At 43.3% G+C, this 12203-nt stretch overlaps 1 protein-coding gene across 9 annotated transcripts in view; it reads right to left on the bottom strand.

Annotated features, from left to right (window-relative positions):
* The window catches only part of LOC137785609 (neurexin-3b), a 259714-nt gene that overhangs the window by 186071 nt on the left and 61440 nt on the right, over positions 1-12203 (bottom strand). For 7 of the 9 annotated variants that reach the window (XR_011077523.1, XR_011077524.1, XM_068576990.1 and 4 more), the window contains exons 6-8: positions 11758-11802; positions 9989-10150; positions 1485-1923 (exon numbers count right to left, since the gene is read on the bottom strand). Coding sequence is in view for 7 of the 9 variants with exons in the window: in XM_068576990.1 (XP_068433091.1) it covers positions 1485-1923; positions 9989-10150; positions 11758-11802 (646 nt within the window). In the remaining 2 variants the exon portion in view is untranslated. The remainder of the gene's footprint in view (positions 1-1484; positions 1924-9988; positions 10151-11757; positions 11803-12203) is intronic. The other 2 variants (XM_068576991.1, XM_068576993.1) reach the window with 2 other exon arrangements.

Here is a 12203-nt window from a genome sequence, read left to right as displayed (position 1 = left end):
TGCTATCGCACCGGGGCCGTGCCGGTGATTAATCAAAGCAGGGAGCTCTGACACACGGCTAAATTGGCTGCCCTAACCTGATATATAACACAGGCTGTAGCTGCGACTAACACACCCTGGTTCTCTGGAGGATCCCCCCTAATGCAGAGATTGCGTTGGGTTTTGCAGCTCAAGGCATCAGAAGTTTGGAACCCTTTTCTCTAATATAATCTTCTTGTAATACTTTCTGTGTATTTGTCCATGTTTTGAGGTCAGAGGACATAGTGATGGAGGGAAGCGAGGGGAAACAGAGTCAGTAGCTATCTAGAGAGATGTAGGACTATAAATCCTTGCTGAAATGAATTTATTGAGGAAATTTACAACATCCTGTGGTTGTGATGCAGGAAAAAGCTGATGTAGTAACATGATTACAACTTCCAGGTGCTGCAGTTCCCTTGTGACGTCTGCAGTGTTATTCTAGGGTTTTTTCCTCTAGATTCATTTCCATTTGTTTAAACAATTTCAGGTGATACAAAAAAAAATGTTGTTAATCATTATTAATGTTTTAGATTAGTAAAGTTACAACTTAGTGAAAATGCATGCAAGCGAGAGTGAAAATGATTTTCTATTAATATTTTGCATTTAGAGGGCAACAAATCCTATAAGGCAAATCGTTATTTAGTTTCAATTCATACAAAAAAAGAATAAATAGCTATTTTGAAAGATGATTATACTTTTTGAAAGATGAATATAGATACACATCTTTCCAGCCGGTTATCAAGTAAGAGAGCGAACAAAGAGGATGCACGGCTAAGAGTTAGCACATGTAAATTGATTGTCATGCTGCTAGCGTGGCTAAAAGGCTGAAAGTATTTATTCTTTCCAGCTCTGGAACCTATGATGTTGCTGCTTTTTGCTGTTTCCTGTTGAAAATGAAATCCGGTGTGTTTGATAACAATGTTAGCCATTAAAAAACAGCTGTTTGTCTGAGAGTAGAAACAAAATGGAGGATGGGCATTTGTTAAATGTCTGATATTTTAGAGACTTCCAGTTACCTGATATTATAATCAATGAATTCATGAAAATATCAACTTTTTTTTTTCAACAATAATATAACATAACAAAGTCACCACAGGTATACTTTGCATATATATATATATATATATATATATATATATATATATATATATATATATATATATATATATATATATATATATATAAAGAGAGAGAGAGAGAGAGAGAGAGAGAGAGAGAGAGAGAGCGAGAGAGAGAGAGAGAGAGCCTTGTCAGCTCTGTTTATGAATTCATATGCAGTTTTGAGAGAGAGACATGTCAAACCTCCACACAGTTTAACTACCCGTGACAGTGATGATGAACAGACATGAAGTTCATACGTCTACTATTGGCAAACTGTCACAGCGAATTAGTGAAGTTTCACTTAAAATATGTTTTCGTCCTTAAAGGCAGCTTTTCCCGACCTTCTCTTTGGCGTCCCTCCTTACCTGAGCGGCCGTCCCTCTGGATGTCCACATGGTGCCAGGCGCCGTCATTGACCTTGGCCTGCGTGGCCTTGACCTTGATGGTGCCGGAGCCCATGTCCAGCAGCAGGTACAGCCCTCCGTCCAGCAGCTCCACCGCAAAGAAGTCCACCTTGTTGTTCTTCTGGCCCTTGGCGTCCCTCCGGTCCTGGGGCTTGCCGTGGGTGAAGAGGATCAAGCCATTGGGTTCGGAGGTGCGGAAATCAAACGAGATGGAACCAACGCGTTTGGTGTTCCATTTGGGCAAGGCCAGGTAGGAGTCTGGCGTCTCGAAGTTGATGGGGTCGAGGGTGGGAACGTTTTCGCACTTGAAGACCACGTCGCCCTGGAGTTTCATCTTGGGGTCCACGATGCGGGCGAGGCGGGACAGCTCCAGCCTGATGTCATTGTTCTTATACACCACCTGGGGAGGAGAAATATCTGTTTGAGACGGATCATATATGTATGCATCGTAAATACATGCGTGAAGATGATGATTGTACCTCAGTGGGATTGGTTTCTTAGACACGTAGTAATGGTGGAAAAAATGTGTATGTCCATGTGACTGAATTGCACTCTATTGAAAGCTGTAATATCATAGCATCATACTTTGGTAATATTCCATATTGCTGAATCCAAGACAGCTAGATCGATAAAACTAATATCTTCTAAGGCGTGTGTAGCCCAATTTGTTTGTCATTTTCTATTTCAACTCCAATTTCTCCAAGATGGAGAGCAGATTGTCCACACATGCATCACAGGATGTCGTTACACTGAACACCTGCTGACTGAGCGCCAAGTGTGAGAAGTGATGGCTAGATTATCAGGGAGTAATTCTCTGTAATGTTTATGAGCATGGGGTGTGAGAATATACCCAATATCGTACCGATTCACCCACAAGATAGTCAAATAGAACAGAATACCACAGAAAAGGAGAATTTTATAAATTGGAATCCCTTGGGGCGGAAAATTAATGTTTCTTTTTTCTTCTTCTGGAATATAGGGCAGTGTGTGCGCAGGACACAGCTCCACTGTTAGAGGGAGCCCAGCTGTCAGCAAACAGATTTTATTGCTCTGGGATTACTGATAATCCTGGAAGATTTGACAGTAAATCAACACAGGTGACCCGAGCACCGCGGAGGACTGGCGAAAGGAGGAGAGAGAGAGAGAGAGAGAGAGAGAGAGAGAGAGAGAGAGAGAGAGAGAGAGAGAGAGAGAGAGAGAGAGAGAGAGAATTCAGGAAGAGAGAGAGACAAGCTAGTGGGAATAAGGGCAGCAGGAGAGAAGGAGAGTGGATTTTTAGATTTAATTGTAAATATTATAGCACTCCGTGACAAAGTGTTGATTCTTTAACTGATTCATCAATGAATCAGTTGCTCCGCAGACAAATCTCCATCGTGCTCTTAAGAGCAGAGGGCAAGTGAACACTTTCATTCAGCAGGAAATAAAGTGTGACCGCTTTTGGGAGAATACAACATTAACGTACCGCAGCTTTCCAACCCACAATTTATTCAGAGTTAAACCCAGCAGGAATTAGTTTATGATTAATATCATCAAGCTCAATCAGAGGAAATGCATCAACCTTTAGAGCGCTGTCCAAAGAAATTGAGATTTAGAAAAGTGAAGTACAGAAGTTGAGCAACTTCTGTTAAAACGGGGTAAAATTTGATTGGAACTTTTTTCCATATTATAAACTGCATATTTATGACATGGGCTGACTCTATTTTCAACATGAACAACGTCCTACAGGTTTATTTGACAGATGAAGTGAAGTGCATAGAAAGTGAAATCCTTTCCATAGAATACAGGTTACAGCATAGGCAAGTTTACATCTAATATACCATCGAAGAAAGCAGAATATGTTTACAACTGAGGATATTTTCATTCCTGCTTAAAAAGTCAAGTCAACACTCATAAAATGGCTGTCAATATTTTCAGTAGATATGGTAACTGATTGATGGATGGATCATTTCAGCTCAAGAAGGTCATTGCCAGCAATAAAACCTGGTGAAAAAAATGAGTCTCCATGGAGCCGCTGAGATGACGCAGAATGTTAAGCATCTCAATATGACTCCGGTTCTTTTGGTCTGCATGTGATGAGCAGCTGACCTCAAGATATGAGAGGGAACCTGAGAATCTGGCTCTCTGATTACTGTCAATCTGCACAGTTGCATCCATCCAAACAACTGTCCAATTCTGAAATCACGATAAAACATATTAAAAAAGAAGATGAGATGTTGCAGCCGTCCTGTGGTTTTAAAAAGCTGTTTGCTTTGACCGCCATTACTGATGTCTCTGAAAAACGGATGTGTTTGTACTTCTGAAGCCGAATACCTTGCGTTCCACTTCCAGCAGGCTTCCAGACTCCTGGGCCAGAAAACTAACTGAATATTATATGAAAAGAGAACGAGGAGAAAAAGTTCCTTTAATGCGGCTCATCTGCGATGTACAGCAGTGCCGTGATGGCCCCGTGTAGTCCTAAGATATAAATCACTCAGAGTTAAAAAGGCAGTGTGTCTCTGTCGTGTGAAGCAGACTTTTCTATGGAAAGAATAGTTAGAAGCGACAGTTAAAATATCTCGATTAATTAATGCACTGCAAGTGAGAGAGACAATATTTATTTTAGATTTGGGGATGGATTATCTCTTCGAGCTCTGCAACACAACACAAGTTCTCCAGCAGAGCCACAACAGTCTGTCCTCATAATCACACAGTTTGTTTACTCCACTCCTGAAAACTTTGCTCTCCATCTTAGTTTTCTTGACAGCGGAAAATCTTACAAACTCTCCCAGGCACTAAACTGTGATTCTGGGACGTACCAATCTAACAATCAGCCCGCTCCCGATCTGTTTCGGGATTATGCTTTTGTCTGTTCTCCTGCGGGCTGATCAATACTTGTATCGAAATGATGCCATGAAAGAGGAAGTGACTGCTGCGGCTATATGTACCTCATCTTTTTCTTTGTTATGGCTGTGCTTTGCTACGCTATGCTTCGGCCTATCAGCAGCCTTATGGGGCCCATTCATAATGCACGCACAGGGGACTGGAACGACTCCATAAAGCTCAGATGGTGTATTGATCGGGCTCTGCTCGGGCTGAGGGGAGGGCAGGGGGGTGGAAGAGAGAAGTGCCCCGGCACAAACACACACACACACACGCACGCACACACACAATCTCCTCCCTAATCTACTGCAGATCAGTGCTCATGTCCTCTTGGCCGCGGCCACAGCTGCTGTCAGCTCATGATTTAGCCCCAGTGTTAATGAAGAAGAGGGGTAATTCCACTGAAGAGGAGTGAAGATACACACACAGACACGGTGCTCATAAAGCTATGGACTTCACACACGCACACACACACGCAGAACGTGCAGTGTATGCTACTGTAAGTGCAGATCAATGTCACTGTGGGTAAATATTGATGAGGAAACTGGATGAGTGACAGGACTGATGAAACAAGATATTGAATATTCCGTAATAATTACTGGGGATGAATATGATTCTGGCTATCATATCACAATGACTGGGATGATAGTGATAGTGTATCAGTATAAAACGGTTTAGTTTGGTAGCCCATGGTAGCCCATCCAATCATGCCGGGCGTCTTACTAAATATAAAAACGTTACTTTAGATTCAGTGATTACTGTCAGGATGTAAATATTAAACCTGTTTTTGAAGAAGATTACCAATCCTGCCTTTAAAGGAAAAATACATACCCATATAGTTATGAATATCTACTTTTATAAAACTAAAAGCACAATAAATCTAAATTGACTTTGTGTGTTGGTAAAAGTAAAATACTCTGTAACAAGATGAGCAACTGGGATGAGAGCTCAAAATGACAACGTCTGCTCTACGCTACAGCTCCACCTCCAGTGAAACAGAACGGCTGCACTCTTAGATTTAGTACTTTTCAGCAGCTGCTGTCAATCAAAAATAGAGATAAGTTTATTCTGGAATGAGTTTATTTCCCTCCTTTTCTGAGGCCACTCCCACACCACTTGATCGCCGTCGCAGTATCATGCATACAGTATAAGAGCTGGTTACCTTTGGAAAGAGTCAGGCCAGCGGCCCCTCCTGTTCCCAGTCTTTGTGCTAAGATAACCATATTAATATTTAGTGTGCAGACATTGGCGTGCGATCTATATTCATCTGTCTTAAGGTTCCACAATATGAAAGCGTATGATCATCATCCGTTTTAAGTGGCGCTCTATCAAACAAGTGTGACTTTCATATCGGTTCTAATTTTATCAGCAGAAAAACATTCCTGTGATTTGCTATCGGTTAACATGGGTGTAACTCCGCCCCTGCAATGCGGTCGAGAATTTAAAAATATCTTTCAGCAAAAGTATTTTTGTCATATTATATAATGCTTTGCGTTGCAGAAGTCTGGATATATATATATAATATATATATATATATATATATATATATATATATATATATATATATATATATATATATATATATATATATATATATATATATTGGTTCTGAAGGTGTTACCTAAAAGCAAATCCTGTAAAGCAGGTCAAAGGGGAAGGCATTTCATTAAAGCCATTAAATCATCACTGTTTGACCCTCTATCGGGTCACTACAAAAGTTAAATAATTAAAAAGGACAGGGTGACATTTGCATTTGTATTGGAGGGGAAAACAAGCTTTGCCTGAACACACTGGTGACTAACAGAGCTGATGACGACATAGCTCCTCTCAAATGCCAAATGTTGGTCTCTTGCCCTCTCTCCTCTTCCTCTCACTTATTCATCATTCTCTTGATCTCCGTCCAGAGCAGTCATGTTTCTGTTTCTATCTCCCACCCGCTCACATTCACCCCACCTGCACTTCTTCTACGTTCTGTACCTGCCTTGTTTTGTTCAATGCCCTCACCTTCTCCCCATCACATACTTCTGGACTTGTTACTCATCATCTTCCTCCTGTATGCAGCTCCCGTACGCCCAGCCGCACCCTACGCTCTGACACGAGGTGCCACTGCACAGCTCCAGTGCCGCGCCACGGGTGCCCATTGACACTGGAGGGGGAGGGGCTGGATGGCGTGAGAGGTGGGGGGCGTGGGCAGGGCGGGTGGGGGGGGTTGAGAGTGAGCGGCTGCCCACTGGCCCCTCGGTCACGTGACGCGCCGCAGCCCACATGGCAGAACATGCGCGTGGGCGGGACGTGACATTCCATGCAGCCTCCGGGGGGTGTTTGAGCGCAGCGGAGACTGAGCGGGAGAGGGGTCGTGATGGCAGCACGCGGCAGCTCTTTTGTTGTCAGACAGAAGAGGGAGGGAGGCAGTCGCTCGCTGCAGCGGCTCACGCGTCGGCTCACGCGTCGGCTTTTGAAATCTCAGAGCGGACAGAGGCCGATGTGCACCAACATTCCTGCTTCCGTCGAATTTGAAGCCTTCTCGCCAGACATCACACACACATATCCACACATACAGAGTCAGACAGAAACACTAACACACTCTGATCTGAGCAACGGCCTCAACACAACTGAATCATTTCCTCGTTATCTGGGGACGTTGACTCCAAAGGAAAAGATGGAGGGGGCAGGAAGGAATGAATATGGTGTAGGAGAGCCAGAGAGAAGCGGTGATGCATCGGGAGGACATGGAGGTGAAAGAATAGATCCAGATGTACACAATACAGCGCTTAGAAGCGCACTTCAAGCCGGGCTTTCAAGCAACAGCAAAAGAGATGTTGTGAATGAATGGGACGTGGAGAGGAGATCACACAGCCGAGGCGTGAGCCATTTGCATAGTCCCGGGTAGCAGCTGGCACCATGCCTGCTTAATGGAGCAGCGCTTGATGAACAGTCGAGGATGGCACAATACTACCACTACCCAACCACATGGTGAATCACCTCCGTGAGTCTGTCCACCAAACACTCTCTCTCTCAAGGGCCAACTCAAAATGAGTCACACTTGTTTGGATAATAATGGAAACACGTGGACGACACGACTGCCTCTGCGGCACGGCCCCACGATGAACACTCCCCACATTAATGCATTCACCTCCTTAAAGCCGCACCAAGCAGTATTTTATGAGCTGCATCACGGTACAGAACAACAATGTGTCCCAACAAGTCTCCTCAGCCTCACGCTGGGTACAAACTAACCCACCGGTGGGAGGATCAAACACTAATTATTCTTTAATAAAGTTATTATAATTCTGTGTTCACAGATGAATAATTAATTGCTACGCTACAAAGTTATGCAACTACTATAGCTTGAAGAAAAAGCTTCCATGAATCCATGGCCGTGCAGAACGGCGAGTCAACAAATCCTCCCACGATGCAGACGCAGCGAGGAAGTTAATGATCACAGGTACACAAAGTCAAGCTACAGCTCAGTGTATGTTATCTATTTATTCACGGAGCCTCGGGCAACTGAGCACAGGGATGGCTTTGTCAGGGCTAGAAAGGCCTGCACTGTATTTGTGTCTGCGACAGAGAGGAAAAGGGTGGGCCAGAGATGCATTAGCCAATGTGGTAATGACCGGGGGAGCAGCAGCCTCCAACATAAAACAATGCGGACAAGGTGACTTTCTTTGAGCCCAAACACGGCTCTGTGTGTGTGCGTGTGTGTGTGTGTGTGTGCATGTGTGTGTGTGTGTGTGGTCTGAATGTAAGGTGCGTTAGAGATGCTCCACTGAGCCTGGCAACTCATCACAAGACTGACCGGCTCTTGTCAACATCGAGAGGGTTGTGAAACATGGAGGATGACGATGGAGAAGAGCCAGTCTGAGACACGGTGCATTTTAAGAAGGGCGTGGAAATGCCAGACAAATATGAAATATGAAATATTAAACTGGATTTATTCTTTTCTATGCTTTCCATGCACTTGGTATGTTCTGTGGTAGTGAACGCAGTACTGTTGCTGTGTCATTCACAGCTGATTCTGATTTCAGTTCAAAATGTTGTATTCCAACTAGTTGTGTTTAGCTCAATGCAAAAAACGAGATGAATAATGACAAGTAGCTGAGTCATCATAAGGCTGATGACTCAGCTACTTGTGACACAGGTATCCCCATTCTGTGGCTTTTGTTGTCTTTTATTACGATTTTGATCAGGAAATACCGCACTGTGCGTCACCGGATCGTTTTGTCGCCTGCTGTTTCAACTGTCAAGAATCAACCGGCGGTGCCAGCGCTTTGTATTTGTGAGTGTTTCTTGTGACCTTGTGCCACAGAGTTTGCACACATTTGAGATGCCGTGAAAATGAAACTGCTCCGTTTCCATTCCATACAAACTAATATTAGTGCTGTGGATCTTTTGGCCTGTCATTGATTTTCATCGACATGCTTTCAGAATCTTCAAGATTGTTGTGTGCACTCGACAATATCGGACAAGGGTGAGAACTTACAGCTCCAATTAACTCGATGCTAATGGAAGGTGTCCGGTGCAAGCACTGATTCATGTAATAGAAGGCATGTCTTTGGTTGATAGCTAATCTAATAGACACTCCCAGCGGCCCCTTACAGGATAAAGTCATGGAGGATCAATTATATTTCTTTAGTTCTGGATCTCCCTATCTTATATAATCTGTTTATTTTGGTCCTGCAATTCATCACCTTCCTTGTAACCTTGTAAAACAGCCGTTTGGGACAAAAAACAAATGTCTGACGTCTGTGCGTAGGTACAGAATACCGAATGCATGATCAACCCATGCACAATGCCAATGCGCTTCTCCAAAACACTTCTTAATCAGCCAGATGAAATCACTGACAATGAGAATATGACACGTACGTTCTAATTAAAGCAACGTTCCATTCTGCAGCTCCGAAACAAAGACACACACACTTGCACCCAAATAAAAACACAATGCTATTCGTGAGACTGCTGCTAAGCTGCAGAAATCAATGCAGACTCTTTTACAGCTCCGAGGAGACAGCGCTCCTCCCTTTATTAGCAGTACTTGCTCCAAAATAAGTCATGCTGAGCAAAATGTAAATAACGGGGCACTTAATATATATATATATTTATATTTTTGCTCTGCTCTAAAGCTCAGAGGGCCAGCCAATCTATTATAAACGTCCCTTAACTACACGGCTTTTTCCTATTTCATCATAGGCAAATATTTCCCTCAGATTGCTGCCCATTGGGAGGCGTTTTAGAGGCACTTTCAAGCTGATACTGCAAATTGCATGTGACAGAAGCAATTTTGGGATATTTTCTCACACACAAACTGCAGTAAGTGTTATGAATTAGATTAAGCCAGGGAATATTGAAAGTCTGATATTTCCTCTGCAAACTCAGCAGCTTTAATTGATAATGCAATTGTATTTCATTTTCCTCTCCCTTCCTATGCTGATTATTACTTTTGTCCATAACTAAATCAGCTGCGCTGGCTAAGTGAATGCTAAACTGCTCTTGTTGTGGCTTTGTTGCACGACAACCACAATCCTGAAACGTGAAAAACAAAATGCAGACACAATATTGGGAAGTCATGCACCTGTTCACTGTGTATTGATCTGAGTCAGTCTTACCTCTCGGAGGCAGCCCATGAAATTGTTGCTAACAGGAGATCCGGGCAGGTCCGCCGTGCTGGGGCTCCCACCCACGTAGAAGAAATCATCTGAGCCCAGCATGGTGTAGTCTTCCTGGGTGTAGCCCGTGGTAGTGAGGATCCCGTCGACGGAGATAGTCACCTGTTGGGGGCCAACACATAGCCAAAGCCGAGCCATTACAGTCTGGGATTCGATGTCGTGCTGTGTCTAAAACACACTTCCTGCCTCGGTCTGCATTGGAAATGAGCTCTTTGAGCTTGTCTTTAGTTCCCGCACTGTCGGTTGCTTTACCGAATCCTTTGGTACCTTGATGCGATTGTTTTGGACCAGACAGCGTTTGGATTTTGTTAATGAATTTTTTTTTGCCATAGGATTCACAGGACAGGTAAAGAAAATATGGCAGAGGCATATTTTCTTTATCTTTGATGGGGTAAGAGAATGGATCATAGGTTTGGTTTGGAAACTTCAGGTTGGGGGAGGGTTAGTACAATGTTCAAACCAAGGACAAATTGATCGCACTTGTCTTAGGTTTCGGGGATTTTTCTGGTAACTGCAGACACACACATCTACTGTACTCACGCATGTCAGCACACACACACACACACACACGCACAAAATGTCCGCACGCACACTCTTACAAACACTCTTTCTCACATCATCCGTCTCACATTCGCCCCTCTCTTGCAGACGTTACATCTAGATATCCACGCACATGCAAAACAAAGGGAGGCTTTTCACATCACATCAATGTGCAAACCAAGGTCATCACTGTCAGAAGGCAAATTAACCACATTGAATTGGACATGTAAGGGAGTAAGTGGATCAATGGTGCCATTCACAGCTGGAGCAGGCCACACAGGTGCAGAGGCACATGCACAATCAAGACCCATATTCAAACACACTCTCAGAATAGCTGATGCTGATCTCTGATCGGGTTTAGCTCAGGTGTCACATTGTATGTTCAATGTCACAGGACCAGACTGATAATCCTAGATCAGTATGCTTGTTCTTAGGAATGTTGTGCGTATGGGCCCATGGGTAAGGGTGATCAAGGTTAGCCACAACACACCAACACCACTTCCATCAGCATGCTACAAACACACACAGGGAGGGCAGAGTGAGTGACACACGGAGAGGTGGGAGCTGAGTGAATTAGAGTGTTAGTGGTTATTTTGGGTGACAGGGGTGAGGTTATATGAGTTTGGGAGGTGAGAGGTCAATGAGGTGTGGGCATGCCATGCGCCTTAGTGAGTTGGAAACAACTGTCAGAGCTCCCGCAATGAAGGTTAAAGGTTGCCATTTTGTGGTCTCCTTTGGGCCCGGTGTCGAGGTCACCATCTTTGGGATTGTGGCAAGCTTCTGTCAGTTCTGGACGACAGTCCTCACAAAAAATGGGGACTTTTTGTGTGAAAAAAACTTAAATAAAAAGTAAGTTGCCTTGAAAAAGGCAAAGAGTTACATTTTTAGTTGTTGTAAATCTGCAGTAATGTGGAAGAAACATAGAGAAAAAAGTAAAAGCCAAAGTGAAAAAAACAGGATGGGGGATTGTGGGGTAAAGAAGGAGGTTGTTGGCAGGTCAGGGTGGAAATTGAGAAGAAGCGAAGAAAGAATTGCCTGGTAATACAAACCCATCTCCTCATTTTTTGATAAGAGTGTCTAGGATGGAACTCAAAAAGAACGAATAAAAGAAGAGAGGGGGAGGGGACACACGGCAAACCCAAAAAAAAGACAATAAGAATGATATCTACCAGACAATGTAGTTTGTTTACCATAGCGTGTCCAATGCCTGATTGCTTTCCAGAAAAAGGGGAAGAAAGGAAATCAAAAGAATAATGAACAAAAAAGGTTGTTAATAAGGATGGACAGAAAACAAAAAACAAAAGCAACGATGAAGAATTAGGATGTTAGTTAGTACATTAGTTGGTTAGATATTGGTTATTAGTAAAATAAAAAAAAATGACTTATCATGGATGAGTTAGTGTTGGGGTGAAAAATATACTACATGATTTGTCAGAGATATCGCTGCTGTAGTAAAGAGCCAGCGTGCCATCCTAGACACATTTTCTATACCAGAGTCCTGCAGGAAACCAAAGCGAGCCACAGTCAGTCATCAAATGTGTGTAGGATGGCTTCAACCTCAACACAACTTGTAGTGCGTTTTTCACCCGTAGTCTAGCAAAGACTTTCTTTCAAA

Source organism: Clinocottus analis, unplaced genomic scaffold, assembly GCF_023055335.1.
Source record: "Clinocottus analis isolate CAN_PGR_092001 unplaced genomic scaffold, fCliAna1.0.p SCAF_15, whole genome shotgun sequence".
NCBI classification, from domain to species: Eukaryota; Metazoa; Chordata; class Actinopteri; order Perciformes; family Cottidae; genus Clinocottus; species Clinocottus analis.
This window is presented reverse-complemented; position numbering and strand designations above follow the sequence as displayed.